At 46.8% G+C, this 24,652-nt stretch overlaps 1 protein-coding gene across 2 annotated transcripts in view; it reads left to right on the plus strand.

The window, feature by feature from the left end:
- Positions 1–24,652, plus strand: part of TNFSF10 (TNF superfamily member 10) — a 59,694-nt gene that overhangs the window by 13,429 nt on the left and 21,613 nt on the right. The window contains exon 1 of one of the 2 annotated variants that reach the window (XM_083177745.1): positions 22,495–22,708. The exons of the other annotated variant lie outside the window; for it this stretch is intronic. Coding sequence (XP_083033871.1) covers positions 22,592–22,708 — 117 coding nt within the window. The 5' untranslated portion in view covers positions 22,495–22,591. Of the gene's footprint in view, positions 1–22,494; positions 22,709–24,652 lie in introns of those variants that run through there. 2 annotated transcript variants of the gene reach the window in all.

Below are 24,652 nucleotides of genomic sequence, written 5' to 3' on the forward strand. Positions count from 1 at the left end.
TAGTTTTCTGGTGTGAGGGGGAGAGACAACCACTCCCCTCTCCCTACCCCCCTTTAACCAACCAGCTATATCTTCAGAACCAGAATGAAAAAACAGAAGGTGGTGGAGCGCTACATAAAAATAGGTTTGACCAATAAAAATCTTTTATTCTAGCAAATATAACAATGAGAATACTTAGAAAACAATTGGATATGATGATTTTAAAACATGGTTTACCCCCAAATTAGGATTACATGGATACTTGAACATAAATGCATATAGACACAGAATATCTCACTTGTTCCTATTGTTAGTCTCCCGATTTGAGGAATCACAATCTCCCACTTTGGTACTTGTAGAAACTGGAATGGCGGGTGTCCATAAACCTGACTGGAAGCTTTCATACCTGATCCTGTTTTTGTGTGGATGTAAAGGTTCAGTCCTTATTGAAGGAAGGTTCCAGTGAGTAGCAGGTGATGGTGTCCCTTCTAATGTCCAGTGTACAGATGTCCAACAATTGGGAATTCTGGGAGAGGGAGAGTTGGTCCAAGTGGATAAACTTCTTATTTGTAATCCAAATAGTCAGAGTGTAACGCTTGGCCTATCTTCGGAACCAACTGATCCATTTACATGAGACCAGTAGAACATGAGAACTTTTGAGTTGGCTTCGAATGATTTTGGTCCTGTGAAACTGGGCTGTTTGGTACCGGAGAAATCTGCCCTCAAAGAACATAAACAGTCATGAAATTACATTTAAGAAATGAAAAAAAAACGGTTTAACCTCAATATCCCTGTAACCAATTAATCCATATGGATCCAGCCTGGTATAAGATTGAAGGCCCAGCGATTTGGGTTCGACTGAGATCAACCTCGAGCTTCAGTGATGCCGAAGGGGGAACTGGCAGCCGTTGAACTGGGTGGGGTCGGCATTAGCGGGTCCCATGTTATTGTTAGGAGCAGCTCTGGTTGCGCGGCTCCGGTAATCCGTGGGCGACGCGCCCCGGCTGTTGCTAGGTGGCCAGGACGCCGTCGCGTCATTCCCTCTGTGCTTCCGCCGGATGCGGGGGCAAGTAGCGCTGCTCCGGCACTTCTGACTCCAAGCGCCCCGGCTGTTGCTAGGCAGCCGGGACGCCGCCGCTTCATCAGCCCCGCACTTCCGCCAGACATTGACGTGCACTCAGCGGTGTTCTCACAACTCCTTCCTCCCCTGCCGCAACGGTTGCCTAGGCGGCGGGGGACGCCAGGCGGCCGCGGGAAGGCGGGGACAGTCTGCAGCTGATTTGCAGCAGCTGCGGGGGACGCCTTTTTGGCGCCCTATTTAAACTCCCGGGCACCACTCTCTAACGCCGGTGATAGTTCTTCCTTGCTTGGTCAGAGTGCTCCCGGTTCCCTGGTTCCTGGTGGTCTTGGCTCCTGTCCTGCTTCCAGCATTCCAGTATCTGTTCCTGCGTTGCTGCTGAGGATTAACCCTTCCCGTTCCGTATCTACCTCTCTCAGATAAGTGGGGGTTATCCTCATCTCATTTGTTCTTGTTCATTCTAGTATTATTTTCATACCATCCTTGAGTATTGTTACTCCTGTATGCCATTTAGTGTTAAGTACCATCTTTTGAGTATTGTTACTCCTGTACATCTGTTATTGTTCTTATACCATCATTTGAGTATTGTTACTCCCAGTGCCTTTAAGTGGCAAGTTCTATCATCTCCTAGTCTAGTGAGTCCTCGCCTGTGGTTGTAGTTAGTAGTTCCCCTTGTTCTCCGTTGGCCTTGACAGGCGCGTTGTCACAAGTAAGACCTGGTGGCATCGGGGGCGGAGCCTGACTAACGGGCTCTGTCGAACGCGGCTATTATAGGTGAAGTCTTAGCCCTTGCACGTGTCCGTCAATTCTATCCGGAGGCAACGGAGTTAGGGTTGGCGGGGACTCTACGGATCCTAACATTATCACCGGCCTAAAAAAGAAAAGGCAGCTTAGTGCTTATTTTTGGGGATTCGTTCCTTTATCATGGATCCTGCTCAACAGGCCGCAGGCCACGCACTTGCAGGGCAGATGCATACACTCACCCAGAAGCTCCAGGAGCTTACCCTCAGGGTTAATATACAGGAGGAACGGGTGCATAGGGGCTTATCTCCTGCTAGAAACCCTGAACCTAAAATAAACCTTCCTGACCGTTTTTCTGGGGATCGCTCCCAGTTTTTTATTTTAGGGAGGCTTGCAAATTGTTTTTAAAACTCCGGCCGATATCCTCAGGTACGGAGATTCAAAAGGTGGGGATTATCGTCTCTCTTCTCCAGGGTGATCCCCAGTCCTGGGCTTTTGGGCTCCCTTCAGGAGACTTGGCCCTCACGTCTGGGGATTCTTTCTTCTCTGCTATAGGGGTACTATATGATGACCCAGACCGGGCTGCCTCCGCCGAAGCTAATCTTCGGGCCCTTCGGCAGGGTATAGGAACTGCGGAGGCATATTGCACCCAGTTTCGGAGATGGGCTATTGATTCCGGGTGGAATGACCCAGCTCTCCATAGCCAGTTCAGAATAGGGTTGTCAGAGGGTCTTAAGGACGCCCTAGTGCATTACCCCACTCCCACATCCCTTGATGAGGTCATACTATTGGCCATCAAGGTAGACCGGCGTTTTTGCAAACGCCAGAGAGAGAGGGACTCAGGGGTGCTGCCCTCACAGTCGCATGGGGTTGCCCTGGAGAATTTAGATGAAGAACCCATGCAAATAGGAGCTACTCATTTATCCACCGCAGAAAAAAACCGTAGGAGGACCCGGGGTTTGTGTCTCTACTGTGGAGGTCAGGGTCACCGGGCAGTAGCTTGTCCTTTGAAACCAGTAAAAGACCGGGCCTAGATGAATTCGGGGGGGTTCATTTGGGCCTATCTAGTCTTTCTCCCCTCAACTCGATCTTATTACAGGCCGTTGTCTCTAGTGGTAAAACATCATCAGAGGTCTCTGCCTTTGTGGATTGCGGGGCGGCTGGCAACTTTATAGACATTGGACTGGTTCACGCTTTGGGGCTCAAGCCCGTACCCTTAGTTAATACCGTGTCGGTCTGTGGGTTAGACGGCCTTCCGCTCTCCAACGGCAGCATCTCTTCATGCACTCCTGGTATTCATTTGTCGGTGGGAGCTCTTCATTCGGAAGAGATCTCTTTTTTCATTTTTCATTGTCCATGGGCTCCTCTCGTACTGGGTTTACCATGGTTAAAGAAACATAATCCCAATATTGACTGGGAGACAGGGGAGATTACGTGGTGGGGCTCATCTTGTGCTGACAAATGTCTCATGCTTCCTCTCCGGGCCATACACTCGGTCGTCTCTTCCTTGCCTCCTCCCTATAGGGAGTTTGCCGATGTACTCTCGAAAAAAGAAGCTGATACTTTGCCCCCTCACCGCGCTTTTGACTGTGCCATTGACCTGATTCCTGACTCCCGGCTGCCCAAAGGGAGGCTTTATGCCTTATCGGTTCCTGAATCCCAGGCTATGGACAGTTATATCAAAGAAAGTCTTGAGAAAGGGTTTATTCGTCCCTCTAAGTCACCGGTAGGCGCAGGTTTTTTCTTTGTAGAAAAAAAGGACGGGTCACTTCGCCCGTGTATTGACTTTCGAGCTCTTAACAAAATAACTATCAAGAATTCTTATCCATTACCTCTCATTTCAGTCTTATTTGATCAGATTCGTGAAGCAGTCATCTTTTCAAAAATCAATTTAAGAGGTGCATATAACCTCATCAGAATTCGCCAGGGTGATGAGTGGAAGACCGCGTTTAATACCCATTCTGGCCACTATGAATACCTGGTGATGCCGTTTGGACTGGCCAACGCGCCTGCGGTCTTCCAAGATTTCATCAATGAGGTGCTTCGGCCATTCTTAGGAACTTTCACAGTGGTGTACCTGGACGACATTTTAATTTTCTCTAAGAGTCTTTCCGAACATCACCGACATGTTTGTATGGTCCTCCAAAAACTACGAGAGAACCAATTGTACGCTAAATTAGATAAGTGTGAATTTGAAGTCTGTCAGATCTCTTTTTTAGGGTACATCATCTCACCCAAGGGTTTTTCTATGGATCCATGTAAAGTTCAGGCTATCCTATCTTGGGCTCGTCCTACCAACCTTAAAGCAGTCCAAAGATTTCTGGGCTTTGCGAATTATTATCGTAAATTTATTCGGTCTTTTTCTCAGATTGTTGCTCCCATCGTTGAGCTTACCCGCAAGGATGCTGATCCCGGTCATTGGTCTCCACGGGCTATCGAATCCTTTGAATTATTAAAAAGGGCCTTTTGTTCTGCTCCCATTTTGCATCATCCGGATCCCAGTTTCCCATTTATTGTTGAAGTGGATACCTCGGATATAGGGGCCGGAGCTGTTCTTTCTCAAAAGAATAGTTTCGATCAGAAAATTCATCCTTGTGCCTACTTCTCCCGCAAGTTTTCCTCGGCCGAGAGGAATTATGATGTGGGGAACCGGGAGTTGCTGGCTATAAAGTGGGCGTTCGAAGAGTGGCGCCATTGGTTAGAAGGTGCAAAACATGTCATCACGGTGATCACGGATCATAAAAACCTTGCCTATATCGAGTCAGCCAAAAGACTTAACCCACGCCAGGCACGATGGGCATTGTTTTTTACCAGGTTTCGTTTTCTCATCACCTTCAGACCCGGTCCCAAAAACATTAAGGCTGACGCTCTTTCCCAGAGTTTTTTAACCAGTCTTACTTCTAATTCCAGCGAAACCCCCATTCTCCCGTCTTCCATCATCCATGCCGCTGTAGCCCAGGACTTGGCGTCCCGTGTCATCGACTCTCAATCCTTGGCTCCCCAGAACACTCCACAGGGTCGTCTTTTTGTTCCCAATGAACTACGAGAACTGGTCATCAAGGACTTCCATACTAGCAGACTCGCCGGACATCCTGGCATAACCAAGACCCTTGAACATTTGTCCCGTGCAGTTTGGTGGCCTGCCATGAAACAGGATGTCTCTCGTTTTATTTCTTCTTGTCAGACTTGTGCCAGACATAAGTCTTCGCTACTCTCGCCTGTGGGTCAACTTCTGCCATTGTCCATTCCAAAAAGGCCATGGTCTCATATGGCTATGGACTTCATTGTGGATCTTCCGTCTTCTTCTCATTATACCACCATCTGGGTCACGGTGGACCGTTTCAGTAAAATGGCACACTTTGTCCCTTTGCGCAAGCTTCCCTCAGCCAGGGAATTAGCTCAGTTGTTTGTGACACACATCTTCCGGCTGCATGGCCTCCCTGACAATATTGTCTCTGATAGGGGTACACAGTTTGTGGCTACGATTTTGGAGACGGTTTTGCTCTATGTTGGGGATACAACTCAATCTCTCCTCAGGGTATCACCCACAGTCCAATGGGCAGACCGAGAGAGTAAACCAGGCGTTGGAACAATATTTACGTTGTTTCGTGTCCAAATGCCAGAGCAATTGGGCGTAGCTGTTACCCTTGGCTGAGTTCGCCTATAACAACGCCTATCATGTGGCATCCAAGAAGTCTCCTTTTTTGTGCAATTTCGGATTTCATCCCAAGTGTAATGCTTTTGATGTCCCCATGGATACTTCTTGGTCTTCTTCCTCTGCAGTTGCTCTCCTTCAAAGGGCTTGGAAGAAGGTGCATCTCGCCCTTAGACAGTCCGCAGCACGTTCCAAGATATTTTTTGACAGACACCGAAGACCGTGTTCTTTCCAAGTTGGACAAAGAGTCTGGCTGTCAACTCGACATGTCAAACTTCGTCAAAGATGTCCCAAGTTGGGACCCAAGTTTATCGGGCCCTTCCTGATTACCGAACAAATCAATCCGGTGGCGTTCAGGCTATGGCTACCCAGGTCTTTAAGAATTAATAGCGTCTTTCATTGTTCCCTTCTCAAACCTGTTTCAATTAATTCTCGCTCCTTGCCCCTCCAAAGTCGCAAGCCCCTTATTGTTCAGGGACACAAGGAATTTATTGTTGAACGTGTCTTGGATTCCAAAGTGGTCCGGGGGAAACTTAAGTTTCTGGTCCATTGGAAGGGCTTTGGGGACGAAGAAAGGTCGTGGGTGCTGGATAAGTTTCTTCACGCGCCCAGGTTAAAGGCTGAATTCTTTAAGAGGTTTCCGTCCAAACCCGGTTCTGAGGGTTCGGTGACCCCTCCTCAAGGGGGGGTACTGTTAGGAGCAGCTCTGGTTGCGCGGCTCCGGTAATCCGTGGGCGACGCGCCCCGGCTGTTGCTAGGTGGCCAGGACGCCGTCGCGTCATTCCCTCTGTGCTTCCGCCGGATGCGGGTGCAAGTAGCGCTGCTCCGGCACTTCTGACTCCAAGCGCCCCGGCTGTTGCTAGGCAGCCGGGACGCCGCCGCGTCATCAGCCCCGCACTTCCGCCGGACGTTGACGCGCACTCAGCGGTGTTCTCACAACTCCTTCCTCCCCTGCCGCAACGGTTGCCTAGGCGGCGGGGGACGCCAGGCGGCCGCGGGAAGGCGGGGACAGTCTGCAGCTGATTTGCAGCAGCTGCGGGGGACGCCTTTTTGGCACCCTATTCAAACTCCCGGGCACCACTCTCTGACGCCGGTGATAGTTCTTCCTTGCTTGGTCAGAGTGCTCCCGGTTCCCTGGTTCCTGGTGGTCTTGGCTCCTGTCCTGCTTCCAGCATTCCAGTATCTGTTCCTGCGTTGCTGCTGAGGATTAACCCTTCCCGTTCCGTATCTACCTCTCTCAGATAAGTGGGGGTTATCCTCATCTCATTTGTTCCTGTTCATTCTAGTATTATTTTCATACCATCCTTGAGTATTGTTACTCCTGTATGCCATTTAGTGTTAAGTACCATCTTTTGAGTATTGTTACTCCTGTACATCTGTTATTGTTCTTATACCATCATTTGAGTATTGTTACTCCCAGTGCCTTTAAGTGGCAAGTTCTATCATCTCCTAGTCTAGTGAGTCCTCGCCTGTGGTTGTAGTTAGTAGTTCCCCTTGTCCTCCGTTGGCCTTGACGGGCGCGTTGTCACAAGTAAGACCTGGTGGCATCGGGGGCGGAGCCTGACTAACGGGCTCTGTCGAACGCGGCTATTATAGGTGAAGTCTTAGCCCTTGCACGTGTCCGTCAATTCTATCCGGAGGCAACGGAGTTAGGGTTGGCGGGGACTCTATGGATCCTAACAGTTATCCTATAGGGAAAACGTTCCAGCTTTGCCTGGCCGTATCTCCGGTTCCCAGGGGGCTAGAGACACGGGGCTGGGCTCGTTGGAAAGCCCTATCCCTCAGCTACAAAATGGGTTAATGGGTGGTCCGGTGAACCCCCGAACCACCCCCAAGATTCGCCTATGTTAATAACATCCATGGGTACAAATAAAAAATATAATCTGTCTTTACAAGTCTGTTTACAACCTAGGTTGAACTAGATGGACGCAAGTCTTTTTTTAGCCTTACCTACTATGTAACTATGTAACTATGTAATATCTGAGGAGTTTCCTGGTATCTATTTTAGTCCTTTTAAAACAACCAAGCTGGTTTTCAGGCTACTGGAACGTATTGGCTTGCCCATGGAACGCAAGCCGAAACCAGAAGTGAACAACGCAATGCTGTCTTCTGTTTGTGTGGCTCTGTGTGAGACATTTTGACTTCCTGTTGTTTGTGGCCACATTCTATAGAAAAGTGAAGTCAGGTTACAGCAGGGGTTCCGCCTTCCTGATGGTTGGTGTCTTTTCTAGGGTTATACTTGTTTGGTTACAGGCTCAGCACTATTTCAGTGAATCTATTGGAACTTTAGGCACTTGTTTTCTAGCATGGCGCCCCCGATTTTGATCAGTGCATCTTATCGCATCGCATGCAATATAGCGGCATGTAATGCGATTCAATTTTTAATTGTACAAGCACCCTGATGGATGCTTACAATGTTAAATGCACCCTCATTATGAACACCACCCCCACTATCAACGCCAAACCGAAGCGTGGCGAGCGCAGCCAGCTCACGAGGGGGCGTCGGTACACGTCCTCCGACCTTTGCATACCCCCACTATCCACGTCGGTGTGGTTTTAGATAGTGTCGCGAGCGCACCGAGCCACCGAGCCCGAAGCGTGCCGAGTGCAGTGAGCCCCGCGAGGGGACACGGATTACTTTACATGTATTCCATGCTTTGTCCCCTCGCGGGGCTCGCTACGCTCACCAGGCTTCGGGCTCGGTGGCTCGCTGCGCTCGCCACACTATCTAAAGTCAACTCCACGCTGATGTGTATAGTGGGGGTATGAAAAGGTCCAAGGACGCGTACCGCTCGCCACGCTTCGGGTTGGTGTTGATAGTGGGGGTGGTGTTGACAATGGGGGTGCATTTAACATTGTAAACACCATTGTCAATACCACCCCATCATTGTACAACCACTCCTGTTAATTTAACGGGAAGATCGCATAGCACACCGCTAAATACAGTATGCAATGGTATGCAATGGGCGCCGTGCTAGGAAACAAGTACCGAACTTTAATCATTGATATTTATTGGCAGAACCTATGGTGTTGCTAGGTGTCAGCAGTTTGCAATGGAGGTCAGTAACAATGGAGGCATACTATTGGGTGGCCTTGTATTATTATTATTATATTTTAATTAAGGGACTACAACACCAGACAGCATTTGAGTACTGCCATTTTTTATATATTCTCTTCACAATGGGACTACAGAAACCAGCAGGTGCTAATGTCCAAGAATGCTGGTACTTGTTGTTCTACAAGTACCAAAATGCTGTGGCAGGATTGCAGGGACCTGTAGTTCCACTGTAAAGAACAATACCACACTCTACTTTTAAATTAACCACAGATGATTTTCCAGTCCCAGACTGGGCACAAAAGCCCATGGCCGCTCTTCACCTTATGCACAAAGTGCTGCTGATCCCTGGGGAAACCAGCCAGCACATACTGTACAGTACTACTGTATATAACATGTATGTTTATATATGCTATGCAGTTCCCCCACACACTCTGTGATCAGCACTGCAGCCCCACTCCTAAAATGAGTATAACTATGAGTCAGGCCATTAGTCTGAATACATATGGCTTTCCCTCGGTAGCACTTGGTTTACATATATAGGCATTAAATAGAGAAACAAAATCACAAAACAAAACCGACAGTCCCTATTTTGTCCTAATATACTTATATTATTGATTATAATGATATCATTAAATATTAACGAATGAAGCAGATGATACCTCTTTAACATTGCAAAAATTACTCGGGTTGACCTGGGTCTCTGAAAGGGCCTTTTCACATTTTCTGGGTCCAGCTACCCGGCTTTCCAACCCGGGTTAAAAGAAGGGTTAATTCCGGGTCAGTACTCCCCCCGCCCCCCAATGATGTGCCACCGCTCCGACCCGCTCCCCTCTGATGTCAGGGACCCGGCTTATTTCTGCGTCGCTGTGGGGGCTAAACATCATAAATAGGATTTGCGATTACAATTTGCTGTCTCCTTGACAGCGTGACAGACACCTGCTACTCTGGAATAACAGATGTGCTGTATATGGACCACATGTCCACTGAGGTTCTTACATAATTGTCTACAAATAGAAAAGGGGAAGGAAGGGAAATCTGGGAGCCACAAGGTTTTGTCAAAACATTGTTCCTCATGGCTAATATGTCTAACAGTAAACTGGGGAATCAGTTATATTAAATGAATATGCCATGTTGAATAAAGATGCATTATCGGTGTAAATGTTTTTTAATGTCATTCCGTACAATTAAAGGAGCCATCAAATACATTCCTCCCAACTGTCCAGATTTGGTAGATGGTAGACTGACTTCTTTTGTAACCGTACCACTGTCTCATCCGTGTGCTTCATTGTTCTGCAGTGGGTAGGTGGGAGGCTTAGCAGAGAAGCAGTAAATAGATGCAGTGCCTATGCGTACATAATCTATTCATAGGAGACTGAGGGGCTGGCAGCATGGCTCATGATCGCAATCACAACATTTCCAAAAAGCCATCCCACGTTTTGTCGAGGACCTGTCCCCTTTCTAGATGCATGCAGGAGTCAAGACTTGGCCCCACACAATAGGTGTATTAGGGAGGGATCTCCCATGTCTCCTCCAGTCCTTTTCCATATCTCCCAGCTCCGGGTTACCACGGGAACTTCCTGGTATTTGTGGACATTCACGCCGACCGCTCTACAGTGTACCGCAGCAGGGGGGGGGGGGGGGGCAGTTGGGAGTCCCCCCCTGTTGTCCGTGAATAGATGCTGTGCGAATGCGCACCGTGCCTATGCATGCCCCACAGCAGCGAAAACGGGGCATGGGATGTCCCACAAATGTTCATTAATAAAGGTTCCTATTTGTTTTTCGCATTTTTTATTTTTAATTCATGGTATTCATATTGTCTGCTTTATTATCTATGTGTACCTGCATGGGGGACAGTTCAATTTCCAATAAGCTAACTGAAAATAAAGGCAACCAGGAAATACACAGTGTGGGGAGAAGGCTCATAAGGAAGCAAGATAATAATTCTGCTGACAGTGTGTAACAGCCAGTAAATAATTACTGTATATTACCTGAGGATTATTGATTTGTTGATTAATATATATAATCCCAGAAATGTTATTGTAGCCAATAATTAATAATATGACAGGTGGTCAAGTAGGTGTTGCAGGGAACATGGCATTGTAACTCAACTATGCAAAGCTTGATAACATTGTGCCATGGGAGATCTAACCCAGGCCAGTCTGTAGGATCTCAGTGAGGGTCAAGGTGAAAGACTAAACAAAATGTTTAGGGCCCCTGGCCAGGCTGACTGGTCAGAGGGTTAATGCTTTGGCCGGGGGGACTTGTATAAAAAGTCTCCCCCCGGCTGTGGCATTACCCTGCTGGCTGGTTTGGCCTGGGGCTGGTTCTTAAAATACGGGGGACCCCTAGTCATTTTGTCCCCCGTATTTTGGGAACCAGCCCCAGGCCTGGAGCCTGGGGCTGGTTGTTAAAAATCGGGGAACCCCTATTTGTCGGGTTCACTGATTTTTTATTTCCGGCCCGGCTGTTTCAGCCTGGTGCTGGTTACGGCTGTGGGGGGGACCCCACGCTGGTTTTTTATTTTATTTTTCTATTTTTTTACACTATAGCCTGCACGGATCTGACTGATCCTTGCAGGCTAAAGCCAAATACGACAGGACAATCAAGGTGTATTTTCCTGTCGTATTTGCGTGGGTGTTTTACACCAATTAGCAGCTGTATTATCAATACGGCTGCTTAGTACATCAGGAACCACCATTCTTTTGAATGGTGATTCCTGTCGTATTCTATCGATGGTGTAGACATTCGTATTTGTAAATACAAATACGAATGTGCCATCTTTAGGAATACGAATTGCTGTATTTTCGGGATAGTAAATCCCGAAAATACAAATGTGTAAAAAAATAGGTGTATTTCTGCCTACGAATACACCTATTTTTTACGAATTCATATTAGTAAATTTCCCCCTCAATTTCAGCTCCAATAATACACATTTTAGGAGTAAGTATAAAGGTATTCTGGTGACTACCAAAGTGGATTTAACCCTTTGAAGTCAAACAGTCCGCGCCCCCGCCATATGTAATGAGCAGACCTGCTCATTTCAAATATATAAATGTACAAAATTGCATAATTTAGTAAAGACAATAGAAATACAATTGTAATACTTTTTGGCCAACCATGCGGCCAGCTGGTGGTCATCATGCTGTTATGGGCCTATTTTTATATGGAGGTCTGGAGCCTCTGCTCTATCTGCCGTATTGTTAATCTGGCCCTGATCCCACCCCATGACATGTGGCTTTGTAGCAAGATATTCAGTAGCATTCCCTTAACCTGTCAGTGGTCTGAATGTTATGGCTGAGTGGTGTATATCTAAAGTACACTTGACATACACATTAGCATACCTCCCAACATTTGCATCCATGTAATTAAGATCCTTGCAATGTGGGTAAACGCTACATAAAAAGAGGGTGTGGTCTCAGGTGGGAAGGTGCCGTCTTGGATGGGAGGATTGTGGTCTCATATTATGACTGTTTTCATCATTTTGGGGGCATGCCCAGCACTCCCTGACTAGCTGGATTCTTATTATTCAGAGATCAACCATTGTTTTTCAGATCAGAGCAGAGGTGATTAAAGATTACTTCAGCCTCTGCCCCCACCCTCCCCAGCCACAGCCCCACGGTGCTTTGGGGCAGATGTATCAAGCTTCAAAAAGTGATAAAGTGGAGAGTGATAAACAACCGGCCAATCAGCTACTACTTGTCATTTTTCAAACCCATCCTGTAACATGAAAGGTAGAAACTGATTGGCTGGCTGTTTATTACTCTCCATTTTATCACCTTTTTGAAGCTTGATACACCTGGCCCATATGGCTTGCGGGTGGGACAGCGGGACAGTGTATGATTAGCAGAACTATCCAGCTATAATCAGGACAGTTGGCAAGTCCACAGAAGATTCAGTAAATATATGATGTGGCACACATATTGCCATACATGCCTCAGTATTGAAACAACCATCAAGCCCCCCCACCCCACAAAATCAAAAAAGCCTATGGTGGCTATCTTATGGTGACTATACACTAGGGCAAGTTCTCCAAAGGAAGAAGTCACCCGCAAACCCCTTGAACCTGCAGGACTACATAGAATATACCATATGCAGTCCTTTTGCATATGAAGATCCCAGTGTAGGATCCCAGTGAAGCCTGTGATTTATCTATAGTGCGATCTTCAGGCTCCAATGCGATGCTCATGGAACCGCGTCAAACCTGATGACAAACACCGATTTCTCACCGGAATTGGATGAAAAATTACCAAATCTCAGTGGAATCGCCCCTAGTGTATGTGTGTGTCACTTTACCCTTAAACTATTGGTAGATCCTAAATGTGTTAAGCAGGCTGGGGCAGGGGAACTTCCAGCGTTTTATGAGTGTCCCAATGAAAACGGTGAGCATTCCCCTGGGAACGCAGGCGGGCCGATTCCTGCTTGGGGCAGGAGGCTGACATCACATGACGTCAGCATCCGCCCCCTGTTCAGCCACCTCTGGCATCAGGTCAATTTAGTATACTATGTTCATTGTTGCAAGACTGATGTTATAGGTTACTATTGTTTAATGACAGGCATATTACTGCAACTACATATTGTTCTTAAGGTCTATATGTCACGCTCTAAATATTTCTATTGATATTTCACTACTGTTCATTTTTTGGGTTCCCTCTCCCCGGGAGGAGTTCAATATAAATTGGGCTACTTCGGAAGAGATCCATATGCTGAGTTGCAATTATATTTTTGGCCTTCTTCGTTTCTTTTTCTTTTACTTTTCTTCTCTGTTTTATAGCTGTTGCCCAGCAACTGGCATCTTATTATTATTATTATTATTATAATTTTATTTATAAGGCGCCATGAGGCCAATGATGGAGATGAGTATGAAGATGGTCACTGAGTGTTGGAGTAAATGAGAGCTGTGAGTGAAATGTGAAGAGAAGTGGGCTTTGACAACAGGAGGGAAGAGGGCCCTACTCGGAGGAGCTTACAATCTAGTAGGAAGGGGAGACAGACAGATTACAAGAGGTGCAAGCGAGGGGGTGGTGGTTAGATAGCAGGATGTAAACAGGCAAGGGGTCGGAGAACCAGCTGGTTTATGCAGTGGAAGGGTACGCTTTGATGAATAGGTGAGTTTTCAGTGCCCGTTTGAAGCTTTGCAAGGTCGGGGAGAGTCTAATGGAGCGAGGGAGTGCGTTCCACTGAAGGGGTGCAGCACGGGCAAAGTCCTGTACTCTAGCATGGGAAGCAGTGATCAGGGTGGAGGAGAGACGACAGTCGTCAGCTGACCGTAGAGGGCGGGAGGGTGTATCACATCTTGATTGCTGGCGTCTTTCCCAAATTTTGGGATGTTTTTCTTTTCGGTACTTGTGTATTAGCCGGGCGCCCGTTACGTAGTTAACGTAGCGGCACTGTCAGAATTAGCATAGTGTTCCCGTGGCCAGCGTAGCTAGCGTAGTCAGTCAGAAGTAGCGTAGTGTTCCCTTGGCCAGAGTAGTTAGCGTAGTCAGTCAGAAGTAGCGTAGTGTTCCCTTGGCCAGCGTAGTTAGCGTAGTCAGTCAGAAGTAGCGTAGTGTTCTCGCTAAGTGGGCGCCCGGCTACTACACAAGTACCGATTTTATTGTTATTTGTTAATGTTATCTTTTCTCCTTTATTATTAACTAAAATCCTGTTAACTGTAAACGCGTCCTCCCGACCTGTTCATACCCCCACTATCCACGTCGGCGTGGAGTTGATTTTACAAAGTGTGGTGATCCCCGTGAGGGGATGCAGAACACATATGAAGTAATCCGCGTCCCCTGGCGGGGCTCGCGGCGCTCACCATGCTTCAGGCTCGGTGGCTTGCTGCGCTCACCACACTTTATGAAATCAACTCCACGCCGACGTGGATAGTGGGGGTATGAACAGGTCGGGAGGACGCATAATGCATCCCCTCGCGGGGCTGCCACGGAGTCACTACGCTAACTACACGATGCAGCCGTTGGACTATGCTGACAGCGTAGATTAGCCTACAGCTGTGTAAGTATGCTAATTGGGCGCCCGGCTACTGCACAAGTACCTTCTTTTCTTGTTCGGGATCTAGGTATACCTGGGGTTGGGTGGGGTTTGCAGGGTGGGTTTGGGCGGTTCCTGTTTTATTTATTTTTATGTTTGCGATGCTCTTATGGTATTTCCCTTGATGCTCTTATGTCTCTGGCACTGTGAGTGGATATTGTGGTCAGTGGTGGACCTGTCCCTGAACTTACTTATGTCCTACTTATTTTATATTATGGCTAAGCTTACCTTTCTCAATTGGAATGTACATGGGTTAAATGACAAACTTAAGAGAACCCTAGTATTGCCCACATAAAAAAATATACTCCTGACATACAGTAGTTTCTTTAAATGAAATGCACCTAGCCGGAACCAAAATCTTAGCACTCAGAAAACCGTGGGTGGGATGGGCCTATCATTCTACATATACCTCTGCCTCTAGAGACATATCTATTTTAATATGCAGGGCTGGGTACTTGTGTATTGTCACGGCGCCCACAAAATCGGCCAAAAATCGTCCGCAAATCGCATGCAAAAATCGGATGCGATTTTGCGGCCGATTTCCGACCGATTTTTCACTTTTTCCGATTTGCATGCTGTTCCATCATTGCAAACCTTGCACACCCCCGATTTCCATCGTAGTGCATCGCATGCCATGCGATGCATGTGAAGCGATATGATTTGTAATTTTACAATCACCCTGATGGGTGCTTACAATGTTAAATGCACCCCCATTGTCAACACCACCCCCACTATCAACGCCAACCCGAAGCGTGGCAAGCGCAGCGAGCCCTCGAGGGGCGGCGGTACGCGACCTTTCGACCTTTTCATACCCCCACTATCCACGTCGGCGTGGAGTTGATGATAGAAAGTGTGGCGAGCGGACGCGGAATACATGTAAAGTAATCCGCGTCCCCTCACGGGGCTCGCTGCGCTTACCACGCTTCGGGCTCGGTGGCTCGCTGCGCTCGCCACACTATCTAAAATCAACTCCACGCGATGTGGATAGTGGGGGTATGAAAAGGTCGGAGGACGCGTACCGCCGCCCCTCGCGGGCTCGCTGTGCTCGCCACGCTTCGGGTTGGCATTGATAGTGGGGGTGGCGTTAACAATGGGGGTGCATTTAACATTGCAAATCACATCGCATACCACTTGCTGGCATGCAATGCTATGCGATATTTAATTGTACAATTAGGGGCATTTTCCCGAAAATCACATCGCATACCATCTCATAATACCTGGGGGTGTTCAAGGATGATTCCATCCTTGAACACCCCCAGGTATTATGCGATGGTATGCGAAATCGGCAGGAAATGGCAGAAAAAAATTGCATCGCAGATCGAATCGGCCAAAAAATCGGATGCGATATCGTATGCGATTTAGATGAAATCGGGCGCCGTGATAATACACAAGTACCCAGGGCTGTACCATTTTGTATGCAACAGGTGAAAACGGATTCGGCAGGACGTTATGTATTCTTAAGGCCCCCATACTCTCCACGGATGTTAAGATTCTTGCCATCAGACTGAACCGTGTCATAGAGCATCTTACGCATTCGGATCAGACTGGGTTCATGCCCCATAAATCCACTTGGGTTGCAGTTAAAATCCCGACGGTCAAAATTCCGACAGGGTCAAAATCCCAAATGGGTCATAATACCGACAAGGACAAAATCCCGACAAGGACAAAATCCCGACATTTAAAATACCGACAAGGATAAAATCCCGACATTTAAAATCCCGACAAGGTCAAAATACCGACATATAGAATGTACAGGTGAAACTGTCAACATGACTTTGTGTCGACAGGTCGCGAGGTCGACATGGGTTTTTTCACTGTTTTTTGACCCGACATGTGCCGACAGGCGGTATTTCATGCCCTACCATCCACTAGGACGTGGCGGGAGAATAAAATAGTGTGCCGAGCGTAGCGAGGCACCATGCCCGAAGCATTGCGAGCGAAGCGAGGGTCTGCGGTTCACCTCCAACTGTGTCCATGTCGACTGTGTCGACATTCGGGGGGAAAAAAACAGTGAAAAAACCCATGTCGACCTTGCGACCTGTCAACCCAAAGTCATGTTGACAGTTTCACCTGCACATTCTATATGTCGGTATTTTGACCATGTCGGGATTTTAAATGTCGGGATTTTGTCCTTGTCGGTATTTTAAATGTCGGTATTTTGTCCTTGTCGGGATTTTGTCCTTGTCGGTATTATGACCCATTCAGGATTTTGAACCCTGTCGGGATTTTGACCGCCGGGATTTCATACCGAATCCATCCACTTATATCAATTTGCGTCAGCTCTCTACTCACTTGCAGTCGTTCCATGGGGACTCCCGCTCCTCGGTTATAGTTATCCTAGACACTGCTAAATCGTTCGATTCTGTGGAGTGGGATTTCCTCTGGGAGATGATGAGCTGTATGGGTGTTGGCCCTGTATTTATTAGATATGTCAAACTTCTATATTGTGGGCCTGTGGCGAGAATCTTGGTCAATGGTTTTGTATCCTCCTCTTTCCCCCTATCTCGAGGCACTAGACAGGGTTGCCCCCTCTCACCTGCACTATTTGCAATCACAATTGAACCCCTAGCATGCTTGATTATACAATCCCCTGTTATACGCGGCCTCACAATAGGTGAAAGAGAAGATAAATTTACACTTTGGGCCTTATTCTGCTCGGTATGGTGGGACCGTACACGGGCGGATCTGGGTTTTCTTACATCTGCAAAGGGGGTTAATGTCCGTTGCCAAGGTGGTTAATGTCCGTTGCCAAGGGGGATTAATGTTCGTTGCCAGGGGTTCTTGCTCATTGCCAAGGGGGGGTTAATGTGCGTTGCCAGGGGTTCTTGCTCGTTGCCAAGGGATTAATATGCATTGCCAGGGGTTATTGCTTGTTGCCAACGGGTTTATATTTGTTCCCAGGGGTTAATGCTCATTGCCAAGGGGGGTTAATGTCTGTTTCCAGGGGTTCTTGCTCATTGCCAAGGGGGGTTTATTGTCCATTGCCAGGGGTTCTTGCTCATTGCCAAGGGGTTAATATGCATTGCCAGGGGTTATTGGATGTTGACAAGGGGTTAATATTTTTTGCCAGGGGTTAATGCTCGTTGCCAAGGGGAATTTCCGTTGCCAGGGGTTCTAGCTCGTTGCCAAGGGGTTAATATGTGCCGGCCACCCACCCATCAGCTGCAGCTGCCCCTGCTTTACCCTGCCTTCCCCTGCGCACAGAGAGACAGACGCTAGAAGTCATTTTTCACTTCGAGCGTCTCTGACAGGGAGCACAGCTCTGCAGCATTACCAGGGAGTGCAGAGCTGTGCTTCTAGCGTCTGTCTCTCCGTGTGCAGGGGAAGGACAGACAGGGGAAGGCTGGGGCAGCCGCAGCTGACGGGCGGGTGGCCGGACACATGGGCGGGCGGGCGGCCGGACACATGGGCAGGCGGACGGGGCGGACAGGTCCTTGTCATCCCGATAAATATTTTTTTTAAAGTGTGTGTCCAGACCCGGCCCCCCCTGGCAGGCCCGGGCCCAGGTAACATGTACCCGCCCCCCCTGCCTCTCGGCGGCCCTGGTCCTGTGAGCCCCACTGCTGTGCACTCCTCTCCTTTCGTGCGTGACAACGGGAGACCCGGACGGTGCTGGAAATTAATGGACCTGGAGTTTCCGGCGCTGCTGCATTTGCCACTGCTCTGCACGTTCCATTTGAAAATAGCGGCGGACAGCCGGGCAGTGCACCCCTCTGTCTGCCCAGCTGTCGGATCCGGTCACAGCAGGATTTTACCCTCCTCTTGGCAACAAGCAATTTCAGTCCCCCTTGGCATCTAGCATGAAGCCCCTTGGCATCGAGTATGAAGCCCCTGCATCGAACATAAAGCCCCTAGCAATGATCATGTAAATAAGTGGCACTTATGTGTCAAATATGTAATGGGCATTATGGTTTGTTATACAGTATGTAATGGGCATCATGTGTGGCCTTATGTGTAATTGGCATTACGGCATGTGGCTTTATGTGTAATGGATATTTTGAAGTTTGCAAAAATGTGCAATGGGCATAAAGGTGTGCGGTATACTGTTTCCATTAGGCCGCGCCCCCTTTTCGCCGCACAAGAGCACCACCTACTACAAATCGAAGGAGTGGGGCGTGGCACCTAGATACACCACTGCTGCTATCAAACCTGAATTAGGCCCATTAACCACAGCTAGCAACCAAGAGATCCTGTTCTTTGGCACATATATTCCTCATATTAGGTAAGCACTAAGCAGACATTTAGGTTTTAGCAGCTGCAATGCACGGGCCGGGGCTGTGCCATGTGATCTACATAAAATGCGTGCCTGAGAAAAAAAGAATGCCTGACTTAGCAATTTAAATTTTCACTTCTGCCACAAACATTTTACAGGTTGCAGATAGAGAATTTCCAAGGTTTAGAAATTCAACAGCAACAGCTGAGATTTTTCTGTCATATTCCATTAACAGCACCGAACAATATGGGCACAATTCAAGCCTGGCCGTAGAGTGTCAATCACCCTGCAAGAAGCCAGCAAAACCTAGCCTTTGCTGGTTGTCTTTGTACAGACGGCTTGCCCATGCACACAGTGTACCGTGTGCGGTTATCCAATAATGGCTTATGCTGTGAATTTTGCAGCAGAGCGAATAGGTCTGAATTGCGCCCTATGTATGGCATCACTATCTACTCTTGCAGTGGAACAGACAGCTTGTTTTGCTATTGACCATGGTGAAAAAAACACACACACACACACACACACAAACACACAAACACACACACACACACACACACACACACACACACACACTGGCCCCCAAAAATTACATTAGGCCCCACATAAAGAACTGTCCCCATAGAAAACAAAATAAAACACATTGGGGATTCAGTATTAAATCCCGGCGGTCGGGATCCCGGCGTTCAAAATCCCGATGCCGGAATCCCAACCGCCGAAATCCCGACAAGGGGGGGACGTGGATCGGCTCCCCTTGCGGGCTTGCTGCGCTCGCCACGCAGTGGGCCCGGTGCCTCGCTACGCTCGGCACACTAATTTATTCTCCCTCCGAGGGTGTCGTGGACACCCACGGAGGGAGAAAGTGTCGGGATTTCGGCGGTCGGTATTCCGGCGTCGGGATTTTGAACGCCGGGATCCTGACCGCCAGGATTTACACTGCATCCCCACATTGGCCCCCAAATGGACACAGTAAAGTATAGTACAGACTCTGTACCATGTTTATCTGCTTGCAGAACACAGGAAAGACCTTATGGCAATGTCGTGTCCCAGGGTGTAGACTCAAGAATCAAAAGTTTTCTCACGGCACCCCTAGGCCAAAAGTTTCTTATTGAGACATTTTGAAAAATTAAGTCATTTGTGTTTATACTGTATGTCCCTCTTAGAGTAAATTATCTAATGAGGGACAGGATTCATTTCTGTTTGCCAACTTAAATTATGGTTGAAAGTCACAAGCACTGGATTCGCCTATCAAATTCACCATAAATAATTAGAGTTGGTCCAGGACCACCAACCGATGGAACCCCTGCAAGTGCCAGGGGATCACAGCACACAGATTTTAAACCACTAATGTAGAGTTAAAAATGCATCTCTGGCGGCACCATTGAGAAGTGCTCACAGCACACTAGTGTTGTCCATAGCACAGCGGCTGAACAATGCTGATCTAATCTCTGTACTTAATTCAGGTGATGGCTGTGGAACTTCTTCACCTCCACATTTTATCTTGTGGGGCTGGATACATAAAACTGAATCAGATAACCTTCAACATTGCCTCCAAATTAGTGTTAGATAGCCAAATGCATTAAATGACAGTATATGGTAATTCATATTATGGCTGCATAGTGGACCCATGAGGTTATTCTGGTTTAGTTGCTCCCCCACACATTCGTACAGGGGGCGATGTTTTATGTGCATGTGCAGATGCTTGGTGTGAGCGGGGGGGGGGGGGGGGGGGGGGCGTGGGGCAGCGGTGAAGGGATGGGAATGCCCAGCGAGCACAGGGTACTCATAGATGTCTTACATCTGCGAGCGCTGTAGAAATTTAGGCGTTAGGCGTTTGGTGAAATTTTCAGCTTTGTGAGTCAACTAGAATAAGGTCCCCCATGTAAAAACTAAGGGGTGCATTTACTAGGATGGGAGTTCAATTGAAGATGGGATGTTGCCTATAGCAACCAATCAGATTATACTTATTTATTTTACCTTCTAGAAGATAATAGAACTAATTGGTTGCTATTCAATAGAACTCTTAGTAAATCTACCCCTAAGGGTGCATATTCAAGCAGGTAAGAATCAGGTATGGGTAAAAACTGTGTACCAAAAGATGGGTAAATACACTACTGTGTATACCCTTGGGAGCGCTTAGACAGAGTTGCTGACTCAATTGGAGCAGCTGCTTGAGTGGGGAGGGTCAGTCCCCGCACAAAATATAGAAAAAAAGACAGCACAAAAAGCAGCGCTCACAACCAATGATGAGTGAATCAGATTTCAAATTTCATATAACAATTTATTAAAAAACAATATTAAAAATAATTCATATATAGCAGCATGTTTGTGACATATAATGAATGTTATTCAAGTGTACACTGTTACAGAAAAAATATTGGCGAATGAGTATAAAAAAGGGGTTTATAAAAACAAGAACAATAACTGGTGACCAGATCTCACGTGTATATGGATATCCCCATCCGGGGTTGGAGGATTAAGGAACCCGCACTGTCCACACTAGATGATAGTCCCAATTTTGGTGGAGTCCGATAAACGGCGATTTGTAATCCTGTAGGCGCACCGAGGGAGTGGCTGATGTTATGATAGCCTACCTTCAACCTCGTGGCCGGGTGTCCAGGTTAAGTTAGATGGTTGAATTGAGCCGTAGACTTCCAGTAGTTGTTTGGGAAGAGTGGTGGTCAGACGATTAAGCAGGTGGAACCTCCAAAGTATTATCCAGGATCTGGCACCAGCACTACCAACGCGTTTCGCTGTCCAAACGTCAGCTTTGTCAATGGGTAAAAACTGGACTGGACAGAACCCTGGAACGCCGGACCGGACATTCATCAATTTCTAGTTCCAGAGCTTGTAGTGTCTGATCCGGAGGGGCGCATTGCCGGGGATGTCCCGTCAGGTGGGGCTGCTGTGACACCTGTCACCAGGGAGAGTAGAATGGGAGAATACAGCCTCCCTGGGATATAATAAAACTCGTAACAATCCGGACCACCTGGGGGGGCTGTAATCCCCCCTTCCCCATGTCCCTGGTAAAAGCCTTCACAGGCACACACATAGCCTGCCTGCCCCCACCTGGACAAGACACCCCGCGGTCGGGACACCACAAGCTCTGGAATGCAGAGTTTGATGTCTGGTCTGGCGTTTCGGGGTTTGTCCGGTTTTTACTTAGGGTACTTCTGTATCGGATGCGATATCGGCCGATATACAGTATCGATGCGATCCAAAGTGATTTTTTACCTGTTCATAACCTCGCTATCCACTATGCATGGAGTTGATTCCGGACCCCGGTAAGAATCTGCTATACAATATTTTCACTGTATTCCCTTTTTTTTTACTATTACTATTTTACTATTTTTTTTACTATTACTCTATATAAAAGTAATGGTTACAGTAAGGGATAGGCAACCACTATCTAATAAAAAGCTATTTTGTAATATATATATATATTCATTACCTTTTAGCAAAAACACTGAAAGACAATACAATGATGTAACCATTAACTTCAACACTCAAAACATTTTAACCAATAAACTACACTATAAAACTGCATAGATTGCACATTTATATCGCCAGGTAGTATAAGAGACATTGCAAAAGTTTATAAACAAAGTTGTAAAAGTAGTTTCTACCAAGGCAAAGCTCAGCAAACAAATAGCTATTGGGAAGGAATTGTTTCCTCTGCCAGTAGTACTGTAGCTCCGCCCCCAGTCCTGTCCCACGTACGTACTGTACTGTGTTTGTATTTAGAAAGACCTGAAGAAGTGAGCTGTACAGTCCAGTCCCGCTCCCAATCCCAGTGCTGAGCGAGGCTGAGACCTGCGAGTCAGCACCACCACCAGCAACATGATCCCAGCAGCAGGCTCGCACTCTCTCCTGTGCGGACTTGTACTTCTCGCAGTTTTACTCCAGTCTGTGTTTTTTGCAGTCACATATGTTTACTTCACAAATGAGATCAAACAGGTATGCTGCCTTTACTTACCACCCTGTAATATGCTTGTTGTTTCCTAACAGCTGCAGTGACTATGCTATGTCCACATCCACATATTGTAGTCATGCCAGAAGGAAATTATTCTGCATTATTGTCTAAACCTTTTTCTAACAACTCTTTTGGGGTAGACAAAAATAGTTTTTCTTGGTGTTACCCCCTTTCTTCTCTTATTTTTGGCATTGCATAATAATATTTATCTGTATATGAATATTTAAATATGCAGTGTTGGCAAGAAATGCTGGTAGTAGCAGCCAAAGTACAACTAACTGCAGTCTGCCGTATTAAGGACAGCCTCATATTTCCATCACAGTACTGGGATTGAACAACAGTCCCTGGAAATGTGCCCATTACCACCTCTCGTCCAGTATGCAGGGTGTAAAGTGTTACAATATTTCTGTTTTTGCATGCACAAAAGGGTGAAATGTAACAGGATGAGAGATTCAGAAAGTGTGAGATTTGGTAAGAAATCTCCAGGTTTTTTTAAAGCGGCAATCATCAAGCTGCAACATTAAACTGGTTTTGCAGTGTAAATGATTGCCGCTTTTTAAAAAAAAACCTGGAGATTTCTTACAAAATCTCTCCCTTTCTGAATCTCTCATCCTATTACATTTCCCCCATAATGTTGATGGCAATTTGTCCATCTAGTATGCCCAGGGCTATTTTTCAGTAGGCTCCAGCAAGAACTGAGGGGTAGATTTATTAAGCCCGGTGAAGTGAAAATCTGTCTGGTTTTTATCACCGGCCAATCAGCTCTTACCTGTAATTTTTCAAAACAGGCCTGTAACTTCACAAGTAGGAGCTGATTGGCCGGTGATAAAAATCAGACAGTTTATCACTTCACCGAGCTTAATAAATTTGCCCCTGAGGCCCTTATTCTAGTTCACTCTTTCTGACAAAATATTTCTTAGATGGACAAAACCATGTGCACTGCAGGTGAGGCAGGTGTAAAACCCCACCCAAATCTAATTATCTCTGCACAAGTAACACCTGCCACACCTGCAGTGCACATGGTTTTGTCCATCTAAGAAATATTTTGTCTGAAAGAGTGAACTAGAATAAGGGCCTCAGTTCCTGCTGGAGTCTGTACAAAAATAGCCCTGAGTATGCCCCAGTATTAGCATCAGTAACGTGGCACAGCTGCCACCTTTCCTGGATTTTTTGGGAGACCCATTAGTTTCCTCTTAGACACCCAACAGAATAGACCACTCTCACTTTTTTTCTGATGTAAGAAGGGCTTTTATGATGTCATTAAATTACTGAAAAGTTAAGCAGAAAACATTGCTGCCTCTTGTTTTGCTTTTATCTTCATATGTATATTTAAGTGCAGGACAGACCTTGTGATAAGACATTAGAGCCCACTGCCATCTTTTACCCGGTATGCATGAGATGGCATTATGGGCCAGATGTATCAAGCTTCAAAAAGTTATAAAGTGAACAGTGATAAACAACCAGCCAATCAGCTCCTTCCTGTCATTCAAATCCAGTAACATGACAGTTAGGAGCTGATTCACACAATGGCCCATATTCAGAACTGAGCTCAGTAGAAATTTGTTCTCAAAATTGGCAAAACCATGTGCATTGCAGGTGGGGTTAGATGTAACATGTGCAGAGAGAGTTAGATTTTGGTGAGTTATTTTGTTTCTGTGCAGGGTAAATACTGGCTGCTTTATTTTTACACTGCAATTTAGATTTTTAGATTTCAGTTTCAACACACCCCGCCCAAATGTAACTCTCTCTGCACATGTTACATCTGCCCCACCTGCAGTGCACATGGTTTTGCCAATTTTGAGAACAAATTTGTACTGCTATCAAATCTGAATAAGGGCCAATGTTATTAGAGAAACCAGTATTTATCTGGACTTTTTTGTTTTTGTAATAAGTGACAATTAAATGACCCTTGGGCCCCAGGCAAAAGC

The sequence above is a fragment of the Crinia signifera genome, chromosome 3 (assembly GCF_055691185.1).
Source record: "Crinia signifera chromosome 3, ASM5569118v1, whole genome shotgun sequence".
Lineage (NCBI taxonomy): Eukaryota > Metazoa > Chordata > Amphibia > Anura > Myobatrachidae > Crinia > Crinia signifera.